The sequence below is a fragment of the Diabrotica virgifera genome, chromosome 6, assembly GCF_917563875.1.
Source record: "Diabrotica virgifera virgifera chromosome 6, PGI_DIABVI_V3a".
NCBI lineage: Eukaryota > Metazoa > Arthropoda > Insecta > Coleoptera > Chrysomelidae > Diabrotica > Diabrotica virgifera.
The window spans coordinates 239448760-239467767 of record NC_065448.1 but is presented as its reverse complement, the minus strand read 5'-3'; the positions used below and the strand labels follow the sequence as shown (position 1 = coordinate 239467767).

Below are 19008 nucleotides of genomic sequence, written 5' to 3'. Positions count from 1 at the left end.
CTTTATAGATTACCAGAAAGCATTTGACCGAGTAAAAACTTGACAAATTAATAACTCTAATGCAAGAAATTGGAATTGACAACAAAGATCTGAGAATTATCAGAAACATTTATTACAATCAAACGGCCAAAATCAAAATAGAAGACCAGTTGACTGATAAAATTACAATAGAACGAGGAGTACGACAGGGCTGTATTTTATCTCCACTACTATTCAATATTTACTCTGAATGGGTATTTAAGGAAGCTTTACATAGACGGTTGTGCGAAGGGAGTATTAATAAGTGGTGAATGGTTGAATAACATTAGATATGCAGATGACACCATAGATTTTGCCGATAATCTGAATGATTTACAGATATTAACAAATCGTATAACAGAAGTCAGCAACAGATACGGACTAGCTTTAAACATAAAGAAGATCAAATTTATGACAATTAGTAAAAAACCAATACTAAACGCTCAACTTAAAAACAACCAACAGAATATCGAAAGAGTTGAGCAATATACATATCTGGGCATGAATTTATATAGCCAATGGGACCACTCGACAGAAATTAAACAGCGAATAATAAAAGCGAAAGCAGCATACGTTAGAATGAGACCCATTTTCAACAGTCGAGACATATCATTAAAAACAAAATACGGTCTGTTAAAATGCTACATATTCTCAGTTCTGCTCTACGGAATGGAAGCATGGACACTAACTGTTGCATCTATGAATCGGCTCGAAGCTTTCGAAATGTGGTGTTATAGGCGCATCTTACGTATATCCTGGGTTGACCGAATTACCCATGTGGAAGTCCTGCGTAGAATGGGGAAAGAGTGTGAAATTCTCATAACCATCAAAACAAAAAAATTAGAATATCTAGGACATATAATGAGAAATCAAGAACGTTACGGCCTTCTCCAACTGATTCTCCAAGGGAAGGTAAATGGTAAAAGGGGACCGGGAAGAAGACGCATTTCCTGGCTTCAAAATTTACGAAAGCGGTATAACACGACTACCAGTGAACTGTTCCGCGCTGCGGTAAACAAAGTCAAAATAGCCATGATGATCGTTAACATCCAGAACGGATAGGCACTTTAAGAAGAAGAAGCAACCTAATCGGTTCAGCCCTTGCGGTTGGGTCAAAATATGTAAGTTTTATATACAGTGAGCAAGTAAAGGTTGGAATAAATTCATTTTCTCGAGAATATACGATTTTGGAAAAAAATCCCGAAACAGGTCGTTTTTTATTTTTAAATTACGACTTTTTGGCATATATATCATACTAGTGACGTCACCCATCTGGGCGTGATGACGTCATCGATGATTTTTTTAAATGGGAATAGGGATCGTGTGATAGCTCATTTGAAAGGAAATTTAATTCTTTATTTAGTAATATAAACATTTACATAATTATTTATACAGGTTGTCCAAAAAAAATTTTGTTTAATTAAATTTATTGAACTAAAAAGAAGAATGCATGTAATTTATTTAGTTCAAAATACATTTTACTGCTCTCAGAAAATAGAAAAAAAATGTTTATTTGAAAAATAATCATTGCTTTTTTGCTTAAATTAAATATTTAAACTGTTAAGATGAGAGTGGGTGGCGGGTTTAATATTGAATTTAAGCAAAAAACAATATTTATTTGTCAAATAAACATTATTTCTTGTTTTCTGATAGCAGTCAAACGTATTTTGAGTTAAATAAATTACACACACTTTTCCTTTTAAGTCAATAAATTTAATCCAAAAAAAATTTTTTTGGACACCCTGTATAAATAATTATGTTAATGTTTATATAACTGAATAGAGAATTAAATTACGTTTCAAATGAGCTATAACATGACTCTTATTCTCATTTAAAAAAATTATAGATGTCGTCATCACGCCTAGATGGGTGACGTTACTAGTATGATACATATGCCAAAAAGTCGCAATTTAAAAATAAAAATTTACCTGTTTCGGGATTTTTTTCCAAAATCGTCCATTCCCGAGATAATTAATTTATTCCAACCTTTACGTGCTCACTGTATGTGCCATTTTCGGTAATAATAACATTATCAACAGCAACAACCTGACCTACGATATGAATAGAAGGTGACACCAGTATAATAATGATTTTGCACTTAGACCTTGGCCAAATATTAACTTATCTGCTTAATCTGTCGCATAATCATACAATGACACTGCAGAATGTCAATGAATTGTTACATCTAAAATGACACAGCAAATATACGGTATTTTAGAGAAAAGAGAAAAAAAAAAAAGAATAATTAAAAGTAAAATGTAACATTGTGTACCTATATCGTATATCTATAGACGAGGAAATAAAGCATTACACCTCTAACTTTTTTAAAGTAAAACGGATCGTTATGAACCTTTTGGGTATGAGGGACAAATGAAAATTGCTGTTTTGTAGGCAAAAAATGCATTTGCCAAAGTGCATCTCAATATGTTTAAAAAATAAAAATTCACAACTCAGAAAATAATTATGAAAATGATTTCAATTTTCATGCACGACGTCTCCTGGAGTTTTATGGAAATTCATTATGAAAATCGTTGAAACTTATTATCCCGGGGTTTTTGACGTCGCTGAACACGAATTTTGCTCCGGCGATGCTGTACTAGTTACCTGGTGCCCGATATCTACGTCATCTCTGGAGTTTTATGAAAATTCGTTATAAAACTAGGTAGTTGAAATTTTGTCGAAATGTATTTGTTTGTGAAGTTGTGTTTGTTTTTGAAATTTGTTTGTTGTAAGAGTCACAGGCATCTAAAACGGACGCCTGTGACCAGTGCTAGAAATTCGCAATTGATAAAATCGATTTATATCTGGAAGATCAAAAAGGGTACAAGCTTTCGTTTCTCTAAATAGAAGCGTTTTGGAAGTATTAAAAACTAATTAAAAGACGCCATCTTCAAAGAGCTCTAGCTTCCCTAGGAAGCATTTTCGGACTAGGTGAACTGGGTTAAATTGTCTTAAAATAATCTGATGGATCTCCTGTCTTCGTTTGTCACGAGAGTTTCTGTACACTCTGTATAAATATATTAAGTTTTAATAATAAAAGTCTGCATGTTGCTGTAAATAAATCAGTTATGCTGAACATACCTATAAATGTAAATTTTAAAGGCGTAGATAAATTTTAGAAGAAAAATGTCACCAATTTTATGAATCATTTACAAACATACATCAATAAAAGTTTTATTCGAAAAGTGGTATTGTAACTGTCAATTTTACAGTTAATTATTTTTTCCAATTCATCATTTCGGTACAGCTTGTCTTTATATAATGTTTAATATATTGCTGAGTCATTTGTCATTCGTGATTAAACCCATTAGATTAAATTGCATGATCATTGAATGAATATGCAACACACAATATAGTAAACATTAGGATGGATCATGTTTATAGCATTGTAATTAACTACATAGTAGATGAGATAACACATTATATAAATATAAAAGGTTGATCATGGTAAAACAAAATCATTTTATACTGGTGTCTCCTTCTACATATTTATATCGTAAAGTTGGTAATTGTTGTTGAGAAATTTAATTAAACAAAAATGGCACATACGTATAAACTTACCTATTTTGACCTCACCGCAAGGGCTGAACCGATTAGGATGCTATTTAACTATGGAGAAATTCCATTTGAGGATAAACGTATCCAGTTTGGGGATTGGCCAAAAATTAAATCTAGTAAGTAATTTTTATTACTATCTTCTTCTTTTTATGTAGACATAACTCTGTCTGTTTTTTTAATGTGTCTCCAGTAAGTTGTCATTCCATCCTCTTCGTTGTCTTCCCACTGATCATCTTCCTATTGGGCAGGGGCGTCATTTGAAATTTTGATTGGGGGGGGGGGGGGGTGCAAGCATTATATATACAATACATTATATATGATGTAATGATGAAAATTGATGTATTTTTTGTAAATTTTTAATCAAAGAGGGACCCTATCAAATGACGCCCCTGCTATTGAGAAAGGTCTCTCGCCGTCCTTCATACTCTATCTGTTGTCATTCGGCTTATGTGGTCGTTCCATTCATCCATACTCTTCTGCATTTTGCCGGTTATTAGGTTGTCCACCTTGTATCTCCGTCGTATAGCTTCTATCTCTATCCCGTAGTGTCTTACCATCGATTCTTAGAAGGGTTTTCATCTCTGCTGTTTCTAGCATTCTTTTTGTCCTCTCTGTGTCAGATCGTGTTTCTGCTGATTATGTCATTATTGGTCTGATGACTGTTTTGTAAATTCTGCCTTTCATTTATTTTTCGATTTGATCTTTCACTTCTGTTACGAGCTTTCCGTAGCTAGATAGTGTGACGCCTAGGTATTTGAATTCCATGACTTGTTCTGTTATCTGACCCTCCAGCTCTAATTTACATCTCAGTAGATTTGCTGTTACAATCATGCATTAGGTCTTTTTTGGGGATATACAGCATACATTGAAAATCACCTTCACTTTGGGAGATTAGTATTAACAGATTATTTTAAGTTATTTTTCTTAAATTTGGTATTCTTTTTTAGTTCTTACTTTTTTTATTATTTCATCCATGATCAGGTTGAACAATAGAGCACTTAAGGAATCCCTTGTCTTATTTCCAGCTTCAATTGGGTCAGTTAGCTCTTCTTCTACTATTACTTTTATTGTGTTGTTCTGGTAGATATTTTGGTTCGCTTTAATTATTCCTAGAGGTACCTCTCTTGCGTACAATAAATGGATAACTTCCTTTAATTTCACCCTGTTAAATGCGTTCTTAAGGTGATAATTATTATGAATACAGGAAAATAAACTCTACTGTTCAATAACTGTCAATGACAGTATCGTTTCCTAGTGTATTAAAATTTATGTCTGTAATATTTTAGCTACTCCTCTTGGACAACTTCCAGTATTGGAGATTGATGGCAAAGCAATCCCTCAAACTATTGCAATCTGCAGACACGTAGCATCCCTAGTGAAACTAGATGGGAAAGACGCTAAGGAAAATCTAGCACTAGATGTTGCAGTGGAAACTCTATTAGATTTACAAAAACGTGAGTATTTATATTTGTATTGCAGCATTAATTCTAGATTATTCACAGTATTCCAAAACATAATAAAATATTTCTTTTTGATTACATTTCATAATTAGAATAGCCTTATTATGATTGTACTATCTGAATACTCTTTTTTACAGTTGGCTTTGAATCTATGTTTGGAAGTGATGCAAAGAAAAAGGAAGCACTTGAAAATTTGAAAAAAAGTATACCCACTTATTTTGGACAGTTAGAAGACTATGCCAAAAAACACAATGGATATATAGCTTTTGACAGAGTAAGTATGTTTTTGTAAATACTTCAAATATTGTTTTTCATTTCGGTGCATCTAGGAAGTTTTTATAGATACATGGTTAACCAGTTTCTCTTTTTCCCTCTTTTCTTATCTATTAAATTTTCGATTTATCTCTAACTGGATATTTTGTTACGATATCATATTGATTTTAGTATACGATTTACACATATTTGTATTATGTAATATATTAGGATTACACTTCATTCATAGGTAGGGTTACCATAATTTATTAAGGCCAAATCCGGACAGGGGTAGTCCAAGGAAAAAAAATATCCTCGCCCTTGCCTTTTGACACCCCCAAAGTTAGTATTGGTATTATCAGCACAAAGGCAAACTATTTTTGAATCAATAGTGTACTTTTTAATACATTTTAAAACATGTTCTACTAAAAGATCAGATGTTTCACCCAAAAGTTCATCAAACAATAAAAGTTTCACGTTGACACCTTCATTTTGCTTAAAAAAACGAACATATACCGAAGTCAGTTTGATTTCGTTTCTGTTTTAACTATTAATTGTAACCGTAATAAAATTTGCATTTTTGAGATCTTCGAGTAATTTGTTAAATATGTTTTTTTAAATATTTTTTTAATAAAGAAAAAAATCCGGACATTTCTCATATCCGGACGCCAATCCGGACATGTCTTTCAAATCCGGACTGTCCGGACGAAATCCGGACGTATGGTAACCCTATTCATAGGTATATATTTTGTATTGCTCGTAGGTAAAGAAAAAACAACGTTATTTTTCAAACACGAATCGAAACAACATAGTGTGAAACTCTATCTATCTAATTAGCCTTCTTCGGTCCATCTTTGGACATAGGCCTCCCCAATCCTTTTCCATTCTTCCCTGTCTGTCGCTACAGTTATCCACCTAGAGCCAACGTGCTTCTTGACATCATCTGCCCATCTCATTTGTGATCTTCCTCTGCTTCGATTATATTGCCACGGTCTCCAATTTATGAGAATTTTGTTCCATCGGTCTTCCTTTTGTCTTATAGTGTGTCCGGCAAATCTCCATTTCAACTTTGCAACTTCTTGTCTAACATCCCTAACTTTGGTTTTCTCTCTTATCCACTCGTTTCTCTTTTTATCCAATAGTTTTATGTGCAACATTTGCCTTTCCATTGCTCTTTGCGTCTTTATGATCTTGTCCATCTTTGCTTTTGTAAACGTCCACGTTTGTGAACCATAAGTGAGAACAGGGAGTACGCATTGATTGTATACCTTGGTCTTAAGATGTTGTGGATATCTTTTGTTTTTAAGGATGTAGCTTAGTTTTCCAAATGCCGCCCATGCCAGTCTAACTCGTCTTTTGATCTCTGCTGTTTGGTTTTCCTTGTTAAGTTTTATAATTTGACCCAGATATATATAATCGTGAACTTGTTCTATTTCATCTTGTCCGATCCTCATTGTGATGTCCTCATCTGTATTTGTTATGATTTTGGTCTTGCTGTAATTCATATTAAGGCCTATCTTTCCGGCTTCTATGTCCAGTTCTTTCATCATTTCAAACAATTCTTCTTTTTTATCGGTTATCAATACGATGTCATCGGCGTACCTTAGATGGTTCAAGCGTTGTCCACAAATTTTTATACCTTTTTCTTCCCATTCTAATCTTTTAAAGATATCTTCCAGAACCTGATTGAAAAGTTTCGGTGATATTGTGTCACCCTGTCTTACGCCTCTATTTATTTGAATTGATTGTGTTCCTTCGTATACTTTAATTGTTGTTGTGGCATCTTTATATATATTGGCTATTAGGTCTGTATACCTAGTGTGAAACTACTTCTCTAAAAAGGCACTATAATTCAAATCGAGCCTTGGTATTCTCCAAACTATACCTCCAACTATGCTGGTGCCGCGTCGATCTTCTTCAGGTTCTCACGTCTAACAAACTTTGCGAATCTGCTGCCACTTCATCCTCCCAAATTTTCCTTTTGGTGTTGTGTCCTGCATTTTACTATCTGGAGCTCTTTTCGGCAATCTTTCATCATCTATACACCCACATTTCGGCATCCATTTTCATTACATGACTAACCTATCGAAGCCTCTGAAGTTTAACGAATGCTGAGATTGGTGCCTCTTTATAGGGTTGGTAGAGTCCATAGTTGTATCTTCCTTATGACATTTCTTTCAAAGACTTCCAGATTTCTTTTTGTATTTTATGTCTTCAGCCACGTCTCGCATCCATAAGATAATTTTGGCCTGATAACAGTTTTGTAGACAGGGGAGTGCAATTAGGACGAAAACATGGATTGTTTCGGAAAAATTCAAACAAGCTTATATTTTTCTAAAACTATTTTTGTTAGTTTATATACTTGTTAAAGTAAAAAGTTCTACTCGCAGATTTGGCCGGTAATTGTTTATTAATTGTTTAAACAATAACAATTGTTTTGTATAAATAATTTTAAAAATATCGTTAAATTCATCATTTTACTTTAATCAAATATGTTTCTATTTTGTTTTTGATTATGCTGAATCCGAATATGGCATTGTAATTTGAAAATTCTTATACAGAAGCTCTTATACAGTATGTCTGCGTAGTAGGGATGGGAAAAACCTACCGGTTTAAACCTAAAACCGGTTTTTTTACTTCGCAATAACCGGTTTTACCGGTTCTTTTTTTGTCTCGGTTATAAACGGTTTTGCTTTTTAAAATAAAAACCGATTATTAGGTTTTTACGGTGATTAGGATTAGGTTAGGTATTATTTCGGATCCCAATCATAGTTATTATTCTCTAGTAATTATTCCAAACAAAACCATAATTCAAATTTTATTTTATTTTATAAAATACAGAAGCAAACTTAAAGTGCAATCTCACATCAGCCAGAAACAATTATTAAGTTTTATTATAATATTTCCTTGAAAAGGTATTTGTAATCATAATATTTACATAAGAAGTGATCTGGTTGAATTAGACGCAAACATCATCTATTTTTCACACTTAACTCTTGACATTGAAAGTGGGTGAATGACTTTTTCTGATTACCAAAAATAATGCTCTGACTATGAATACCGAATTACTGATTACGAATACGAATCTCCAAGAATTTCGTTACGTTTTCAAAACGATACACTCATACAGGAAGTATTAAATGAGTTAAAATGTAAAAAAAAATTTCCTATTCAACAAATATACAAACGTGTTAAAAGTAATACATGTTCTTTCGATAGTACTAATTTTGATCATATTGATATCGAGTCGAATGGAGTATCGCAAACTAAAGTGTATTGTAAATGTAACTTTGTAACCAATTGAATTAAAAAAACCGAAAACCGGTTTTTCCAAAAACCGGTTTTTTTGGCCGGTTATAGCCGCTAGGTTAAACCGGTATAACCGAAAACCGGTGTTTGCTCAAAAACCGCCATCCCTACTGCGTAGCTATGAACCACATGGAAAACTTTTTTATTATCAATTTTACGAAAAAGTTATTCCTCATAAAATGCTCTGGATAGTCAAAAATCTAAAAGTCAACCATCGTATATCAAATTTTATCAATTTTATACGAGTTATGTCAAAAATATGAATTTCGTTAAAGAGTAAAGTACCTTTATATTCCAGAATATCAAAAAATGATATTGTGAAAAGTTGTTTGAAATTAAAAACTATTAGGTCTGGATCCCGCGTATGAAAAAAAAGTTGATTAATAGCAAGCTGAAAATTTGTTAATAGCTTAAGGGTGTCTAGTCGAATAAACTTTGATATATGGGAACACTGAAACAGGGGTAGTTTTAATTGTGGAACAGGTTAAAAATTTGAAACGGTCACAACACGAAAACGGCACATTTATTTTGTCCGACAGAACAGACTTAAACTCTCCGAACAGAGATTAAACTCTCATGAAAAAATCAGACTGCTATTTATTACCTGTCATAATTCCTGTCATTTGACATATTCTACATGTTCCACTCATTTAAACGCCCATTGGTGATAAATAGCAGTCTGATTTTTGCATGAGAGTTTAATCTCTGTTCGAAGAGTTTAAGTCTGTTCTGTCGGACAAAATAAATGTGCCGTTTTCGTGCTGTGACCGTTCCAAATTTTTAACCTGTTCCACAATTAAAACTACCCCTGTTCCAGTGTTCACACATATCAAAGTTTATTCGACTAGACACCCTTAAGCTATTAACAAATTTTCAGCTTGCTATTAATCAACTTTTTTTTCATACGCGGGATCCAGACCTATATGTTTAAATATACAATTACATCATACTAGTCAAAAAAAAATTTTTTTAATTTTTTCTCAAATTACGGATACCTACTCATCATCATTTTATTTCAATTATGATAACTATTTTTTTACCACTTTTACAAAAAAAAGTTATTCTTCATAAAATGCTCTCCTTGGTCTAAAATCTAAGATACAACCATCAGAATATATGTATAAAATATTAATTTTTCTTAAGAGTTCTTAAGTGCCTTTATTATTCACAATATTTTAATTAGAAGGATGTAATTCAACATTAAAACAAATTTTTTAATTCCAAACAACTTTTCTTAATAAAAATTTTCGATATTGTGAAATGTAAAAATACTTTACTCTTGAGTGAAATTCATATTTTTTGACATACCTCGTATAAAATTAATTACATTTGATATTTGATGATTGCTTCTTAGATTATATATGATGCAGAGTATTTTACAAAGAATAACTTTTTTTCGTAAAACTGATAATAAAAAAGTTATCAATAGGTTGCAAGTTACGCAGACATACTGTATAAGAGCAGAAAAAAAATTTTTTTTGCTGAACATTTATTATTGTTAAAGCTTATTGTTAAATGTATTTTAGGTAATTTTTACAGAAAAAAGTTTTGATCACTTTGTATAAACATTTTTTTAGCTGGTAATTTTCGGTTTTTGTATTACATTTTTGTTATCTTTCTTAATTTTCTCAAAAAGAAATAGTTTATTTAATTTCTAAAGTAAAATAATTCAGTGAATTTTAAAGATTACATCCTAAGCTTTAAAAAAGCACTTATAAAACTGTAATAAATCTGTTCAAACTTGAGTAATATCGTCTTAAAGTGGTGGTAATTCTATAAAACTACGAAGATTTCAAAAATTACATTTTTTGAGACGTCATATCATTTAAATTAAATTTTTGAGATTTTTTTTGAATGAAACATCATTTAGTAAGTTGCTTGAAAAGTAAGTTGTGCAAAATTGAGAGTTTTATAAGAAAAATTGTGTTAGTTAAACATTTTTAAATCATTTTTAAACAAAATTCATGTAAGGCTCCACACCGTACTTATGTCCAGATATTTTATTTCTTTCGATTATAACCATAAGATAGCTTAATTATTTTTCTTTAATGTCCAATTTATAAAATTTCATTTGACCGATCAGTTAAAGAATTACATTAAAATAACTCAACCGTGCACTTGGTTGTACGCTAGTTTACAGTGCGCCAATGTTTGTGAGAAGGGTGACTTTAGCGTTATGAATAAAAAATTATAGAAGATACAGATTTAATTTTAGAATAGTTATTTATGAAACAGTTCGTGAAGTATGCTTTTTGCGAACGCACGCGATTTTTAGAGCACGAGCGACAACGGAGCGAGTGCTATAAATCGCGTAAGTTCGCAAAAAGTATTTCACGCACAGTTTCATACAATATGTTATCTACGATAAACAAATAAAAAAGCTGTAACTCTTCGTCACTGGAATTAATTGCTATTCTACAATTTTTAGAATTTTGACATTTAAAAATTCTAACTACTTTCAAACCACAAAACTGTCAAAACTTTTGTTGTAATTCATTGCTCATAAATATTGTCATCACCATGACAACGCGAAAGTTAAGGATTGTCACCATGACAACGCGAAGGTTAAAACAGTGCGAAAAAGTAAATCCCATTTAAAATACATTATTACTTCACGCAAGGGATGGGAAAAACCTACCGGTTTTAACTTAAAACCGGTTTTTTTACTTCGCAATAACCGGTTTTACCGGTTGTTTTTTGCCCCGGTTATAACCGGTTTTTTCTTTTTAAAGTAAAAACCGGTTATTAGGTTTTTACGGTGATTAGGATTAGGTTAGGTATTATTTTGGATCCCAATCAAAATTATTAGTCTCAAGTAATTATTCCAAACACAACCATAATTCAAATTTTATTTTATAAATACAGAACCAAACTGAAAGTGCAAACTCACATCAGCCAGGAACAATTAGGTTTTATTATAATATTTCGTTGAAAAGGTATTTGTAATCATAATATTTACATAAGAAGTGATCTGGTTGAAGTAGACGGAAACATCGTCTATTTGTCACACTTGACTCTTGACATTGAAAGTGGGTGAATGACTTTTTCTGATTACCAAAAATAATGTTCTGACTATCAATATCGAATTACCGATTACGAATACAAATCTCCAAGGATTTTCCTCCGTTTTCAAAACGATACACCCATACAGGAAGTATTAAATGAGTTAAAATGTACCTATTATACAAATATACAAACGTGGTAAAAGAAATACATGATAAATTTTTTTGATGGTAGTAAAAATAAAAGATAAATTGCATTATGCAATTTATTTTTAAGTAAAATATTTATGTTGATATTATTTTTTTTAAATCCCATTTGAAACAGTCTACGAAATTTTTTATAAGTTGAAATGGTTGGGTTAAATTGTATATTATTGCAATATGTATATATTAATCTTACGCTATATCATATTTAATAATATCGTTAATCAATATATAATAATAAATAAATACAATAATTAATCGAATAAAATGGTTTTATTAAAAATTGTGGTTTATTTATATTGATATTGATGTTCTTTCGATAGTACTAATTTTGATCATATTGATATCGAGTATCGAGTCGAGTGGAGTATCGCAAACTAAAGTGCATCGTAAATGTAACATTGTAACTTATTGGATTAAAAAAACCGAAAACCGGTTTTTGGGAAAACCGGTTTTTTTGGCCGGTTATAACCGCCAGGTTAAACCGTAAGCAAAAAAAAAACCGGTATAACCGAAAACCGGTGTTTTGTCAAAAACCGCCATCCCTACTTCACGCACACTTTAAATCCTTCACGCACTGCTATTTATAATGACAGTTTTCACAAACTAAAAACTGAAACATAATATGACATAGAGTAGATAAAATTTCTTTATATAAATAAGGTATCGAATTTCGCAGTTTGTTTAATAAAAAATGAAGCACCCACTTCTCGAGTAGAACTTTTTGATATGTTGTTTATTAAACATTTTTTAGTGAAATTACAAAAAATTCTATCTTGTATGATTTTTTCCGAAGTGAAAATCTGTATGCACTCCCCTAAGATACATATTTTCGATCTCCAGTGCATGTTTTTGAAGTAGAAAACATGGGCGAGTGAAAAAAGAAACTTTGTTCCCCTCTACTATTCTTCTTTGAATTTCTGTTTCTTCCAGTGGCGGCTCGTACAACTTTAGGAAGGTAGTGCCAGAATCCGGGTAGCTGCCTAAAATTTTAGTGACGGTTTCACGATATTGTCAAAAAGGATATAAAATAAAAATTTAAAAAAAATAGGTGCAGATATTTTTATCCTATATTACTATTTTTGGGATGCCAAGAAATTGACCAAAATTTATCAAAACAGTTCCGTAAATTAAGTAATTAACAATAAAAAAACTCAACTTACCACCAGTATTTACTGCTGATGTACTTTTTTTTTCATCACTAGGTGGGGAATCTGCAAACAGACGTCGGAAGTAAACATTTCCAACAGTGCTGGGTTCCTTAGCTGAAACCTCATCAGTGTCACGTCGACCAGTTTGGCCCTAAATCGGACCTCCCTGCCCTCCGTAACTCCGATGTGGCCGGGACCAGCTAAACCCCACCCCTCTCATACTAGGGTATCAGGGTGGAATCGCCCGTTAGGGCATGATTTCTCCCCGATGTCCTTCTTTTGCCCGATTCTCAGTCGCTCGTCATCACGCATCAGCTTCCGTCTCTCGCACTCATCCGACCACCACGTCCTTTAATCCTATGCTGTCAATCTTTCATTCTTCCTACCACTGCTGATGTACTTGAAGTTTGTTGTTACGATTTGGTCTCTAGAGCCTATTTAGAAAATTATAAAAATAACACTATTCTATTATTTACACACACGCACAAAGTTATTTAATATCACTGTTAAAGTTTACGATATGTGAAGTCCATCCTTCTTTCTTTTTTGGTGGCAAAGTTTTCAATGACTTTATTATTAAAATTGTCAATGCCATTTACCAAATGTCTTTCTGCAGACAGCATACCTAAAGCACTTAGTCGTTCTTCCTTCATGGTATTTCTGAGGAATGTCTTAATTCGTTTTAGCATTGAAAAACAACGTTCTACTTCAGATGTTGACATGGGAATGGTTATTAATATACTTAAAAGTTTCACAGTTTCTTTAAATGTACATTTTAAAACTTCATCATTTAATAAAACTGATAACGGAACAGCCCCAGAGGTAGTACTTAATTCGTCTCGCTGATATAATTATTTTGTAATTAAGTTTTAAGCCGAGTTTTGTTTAAAAATAAAAATTGTGTGCATGTTTCATTAAGAAATGATTCGGGGAACTTATCCTTATAAGCAGAAAACTTCTCTGACATAAATAAATGAGAAGCAACTAAATGTCCGGAGAAGGTAAACCTTGTTTTTATTCGCAACAAAACTGCATCGCATATCTCGTCACCTTCAAACAAAACGCATACAAAACAGAACAGTTTATTAGTTTGTTCGCAACCACACAACCAGCTATTTTTATCATAAATAGTTTTATTAAACTTACGACAGCGAAGTTTTTGTCCATTTCCACTTTGTTTTTCAATTTTTAAATCGGGTAAAGGCCGAGCGAGTTCTTTATTTTGAAGTTTTTTTTCTAACGAAAAACCACCAAAAGAGTTTTTTAATATACTAATTTGATTGATTGTCAATAAATAAATTAAACGTAGAAAATAATCAAAATATTATTTTTATACCTACGACACCCACGATCACAACGCACTAACTAATAATTACAAATTAAAAAATATAGTAGAGTATAAACACAAATATACAATACAGTAGTAGATAATAAACACAATAGCGTCAAGCGAACGCGTAAAGAAACTATAGAAATAGATCTAAAACATTGTATCTTACGATCTACTTTTCGAGATTTCGAGCCTGGCATGGATAGTCCAATTTAAACGTATATTAAAAGTGCAATACCGCTCTATCTCTGTCACTTACATAGGATGCTCATAAATCTTTCTCTTTTCTGGCGTGCCACTATACCTTTCGGCACCGGGATTTTCATGATCTTCATCCCTTATCCGGTCAGCTGTGGGTGGCCAGAGTCGGTGGTTAGATGTGCATTGCGCTACACAGAAATAATCACAAAAAAAATTAACAGGCATTAAGATGTTTTTAAGATAAAAAATATGTTTCTGCATAGTTAGCAAGGTAGTGCCATGGCTCTATGGCACTACCTCACGGGCCGCCACTGGTTTCTTCAGTTCCAAGAAATTTGCAACTTGCAGTGAAGGCACTTGCAAATGATTAAAAACTTATCTGGAAAAAAGAAATAGGTTTTTGTTTTTATTTCTTAAATAAAACACAATGCTAATCTTAATGTTAATCTTTATTTGTTTTCAGCTATCATGGGCTGATATTTTATTCGTTTGCGTCTATGAATTACTAGTCAACGTTGCAGGTAAAGAAGCAGTATCTGCGTATCCTAATTTACAGAGAGTAAAGAAGAACGTTTTAGCAGCAAAAGGTATCAACAAGTGGATCAAAAATAGACCAACATCACAAGGATATGATTTGAAACAAGATCTTTAGAATTTGTTTATATGCGTTGGGATTTTATAATTAATTTTAGTTAATTTAAAATTTATATTTATATAAAATAATAAAAAATGAAAAATTATAGATTTTTTTATTTAGCCAAGGATATGCCTAAGTATGCCGAAGAATGTAAAGGATCCCAGCAAACAGACTTGAGCCCAGTTACGTGATGATTACGTTTTTACGGCAAATTTCAACGAATACGTAACTCGGTGATTTATGACGGGAAAAAAACGTATTTCAGTGCCAAATCATTCACCTATATATTAGTGCTTCCTTTATACATGTTTGACATTAGAATAATATAAAATCATAATGACGAATCTAGTATATATAATATGTTTTGTATAGTAGGTGTGAACGTCGATTACATCGCAAAGGAACGTTTATTTCACGTAATAATCAAGAAACAGAAATAACTTCCTTTGGTTAAATTTTGAGAAATATTTTAGAAAACAAAATTTTACAACGGTGTTTGTTAAATACCTATCGCTTGATTTTTACTCACTGTGTTTTATGGACGTCGAAAAATTAGATGTATTTCACGTAAAAGTAATGTATAGGGAGCGGATTTATATGCGATCAATTTTGATGAAATATGCGCATATATATGCGGTAAAAAATTACGAAATATGCGCAAGATATGCACAAAAATTCAAAAAATGCGCAATTCGAGAAACCACAAATTTTCTGTTCTATTCTATTCTAGGGGGTTCTTTTATAGGGGGGGGTGGCAATCTTATTTATTATCTTTCAAATAAAATCATTTTTTTTATATATGCAATTTATTCACAGTTTTTACAAAAACTGCTACCAATTTACCTATTTAAAATAAAACAACAATATCACTATAAATTATCTTCGATTATAATTCTCTACAGTGTGTCTTTCCAAATTCTTTACGAGGAAACATATTCTTTGATCAGATAAAATATTTTTATAACTTGAAAAACTATTTAAAATAACTTGTTAATTTCCATTAGAAAATCGTAAAACTATGGTTAAAGGTGTAAATTCTCTTAACAATAGAGGATTTAAAAGAATTACCAGAATTATAGGTACCTACTAAATACAATAATAGTAAATAAAATTCGGATTTCCGGATAAACCATCCTTCATCACTACAACCTACAATCATTTTATAACGGCGTACTATAAGCACTAGTAAGTACTTTGTGTAAAGATCGGGTATTTTCTAAGAAAAAATGAAAGGCAGTGAATGAGTCGTCTCTCTTCAGGTAGTTCTCGAATTAATATATATGAAGGGCTTAATGTGAAACAATGACAAGCCTCAAAAAGGTAAAAGTGAGATATTTGACTTTGAATGTTAAAAATAATATTAAAAAATCCAGTAACAACTTTTATTGTTTTAGTTTAGATATTTCCATGCATTATGCCCTTTATGAGATCATAGTTGACAACAATATTAATAAAATTACTTGAAACTCGAGAAAAAACAGTGGCATTTAAAAAAAAATGTGGCATGTTACATTATTCCATTAATAATAAATACCCAAATTTTATGTAGATTCAGAATTTTCTATTATTGACTGAGTTCGTGGTGGTTTCAACCCTATACGTGTTAAACAGTGTTTATTTCTTTGTCTCCATCAACTTGTTGGAATTTTTGACGGGTGTATTTGGTTTTGTCCTTTTTATTGACGGATCTTGTTCATTATCCTACAACCAAATGCAATAATATAACAAGCCACGTCATAAGCCACTACATTAATCTTGAATGGTAATAATGTTAGGAAAAAATTACATATCGCTGTATTTTCATTACTTGAGTCACTTCTAGATCGTACATAGTCAGGGTTACGGTCACTGTCATCGAATGTCAAGTCAACTTTACTATTTTTCTTGCTAGAATCATCAGAACTCAATAATTATCCGAATTGCTTCCGCCCATGTTCGCCATTTTGATGTGGCTTGTCATTATGTCGAGTAGATACTAGAGACAAACTAGACCTATGCAGTAGTGTGACCATAGATTTATCGGGCCATCTAATAACGAAGGGCTGAGATAATTTGTTAGTGGCTTGTTATACTATTACTTTAACCAAGAATAACACTAACTTGTTTTGAAATCATGTGTGGCTTGTCATTGTTTCACATTAAGCCCTTCATATACACATACGACAGCCTGTGCGAGGAAATATTTTGTGTTGAATTAAAATATTTAAAATTTTTTTTTGGACTTAAATGTTTTTAAATAGGCACAAAATATGCATGTTTCTTTAAAAATATGCAAAATTTAGTAAAGTTCTCAAATATGCGAAATATGCATGCAATATGCATTTAGCATAAAATCCGCTCCCTAGTAATGTAAATACATACTACCAATATTGAAACAAAAAGTTTATGATTTCGCTTTTAAAATCATTTAGCATAACTATTTCAATCCAACCTTGATTTCTATTTTTGCTATTTTTTTCTTTAAAAATATCACAGGAGCTAAAATAATATTGAGTCTAATTTCCAAATCGCGCGCGGTGATGACGTACTACCAAGACTTTCTCCTCCTTTAAATAATACCATCGCGTGACTAACATAGTTGGTTCGAAAACTAAATTAATCGATTTATCGAATAATACGTTTCGATATGATTATTTTTTTTATATTATTCTGGTATTTAAATAGATTTTTAGTAAGACCAATTAGTTATAATAGTAGAAGAAATTTAAAAACAAAAAGAAAATATGTAATACTAATTTAAACTAAGTAGAATAGTTTACCTGTAATTTAAAAATAATCGATTTTTATAAACGATGATCATAAGCTCTAATTTCAGCTTCTCACATTTCCATCACATTTCTCACAACCACAACAAAAAGTGAAACGTGAAGAGTTTTATTTTAGGCGGGCTTATTTATAATAATGTCTTTCGTATTAACGTTTACCTCACTGCTCGAGGGTTGAAGTGCCGATGGTGCAATTAGAAAAACAAGAAGTGTCCTCCTCGAAATAAATAGTGACCTGTGTTGTGTTTGCATATTTTTTAATGTGTCTTTAGGTCGGTGCCATTTTTTTGCATTATCTTGTATAATAATTATACAAGACAAATATTTTAAAGTCTCTAAATTCTACTAAATAAATACATACATTGTTAATACTTTATATGCTTGTTTTTTTTTATCATAGGATAACTATTACCTGATTCATAAGTTAATTAAGGTCGAATTATTTACGTGAACCGAGAAAGTATCTTTCACGTGAAAACTAATATATACGTTTCCTAAAAGATACGTTAATCAACACGTGTTTACAACGTGTATTTCCCGAAACATTTTATTGCTATTTAAGGTAGATAACACGTCTATTGAAGACGAGTTATTCACGTAATTTAAAGACGTATTTTCAATGTGACATTCCAACCAAATTTTCACGTGAAATTCACGTAAGCAATTTACGTATATTGGTGACAAATATACCCAAAATTCACGTCAATAACACGTCGGTCTGTTTGCTGGGATATGTGTCAACATATGCTTACCAAACAAGCACCGGTGGATGATTAAGAATATGGCATGAGGCACCAACTCATTATTTACTCAATTCTGGGGGATAATTCCTCGCAGGCTTGATGTTACACATTTCTAATGTTGTATATACAAATACCTGGGAACCCAGATTCCAAAAATAATGTACCAACAGTAGAAATAAGGTTCAGACTAGAAATAATAAGAAATGCGATTGTAAAAATGAAACCAATTCTCTGAAATAAAGACCTTAGATTAAAACTGAGAGTAACAGCTCTGAGTAGCTATGTGTTTTCGATACTGCAGTATGAACTTGAAAGCTAGACATTGAAGCAACAACATATATAAGTAAGCTACTGTCATTTGAAATGTGGCGTTACATA

At 31.9% G+C, this 19008-nt stretch overlaps 2 protein-coding genes across 4 annotated transcripts in view; one reads left to right on the top strand and one right to left on the bottom strand.

Annotated features, from left to right (window-relative positions):
• Nucleotides 1-19008, bottom strand: part of LOC126886795 (glutathione S-transferase-like) — a 135258-nt gene that overhangs the window by 38240 nt on the left and 78010 nt on the right. The window contains exon 1 of one of the 3 annotated variants that reach the window (XM_050653855.1): nt 14101-14238. The exons of the other annotated variants lie outside the window; for them this stretch is intronic. The gene's annotated coding sequence lies outside the window, so the exon portion shown is untranslated. Of the gene's footprint in view, nt 1-14100; nt 14239-19008 lie in introns of those variants that run through there. 3 annotated transcript variants of the gene reach the window in all.
• Nucleotides 3467-15225, top strand: LOC126886798 (glutathione S-transferase-like). Its single transcript, XM_050653863.1, has 4 exons — nt 3467-3692; nt 4863-5030; nt 5174-5310; nt 14949-15225. The coding sequence occupies exons 1-4, from the start codon at nt 3557-3559 to the stop codon at nt 15135-15137; spliced, it is 630 nt and encodes a 209-aa protein (XP_050509820.1). The 5' UTR covers nt 3467-3556; the 3' UTR covers nt 15138-15225.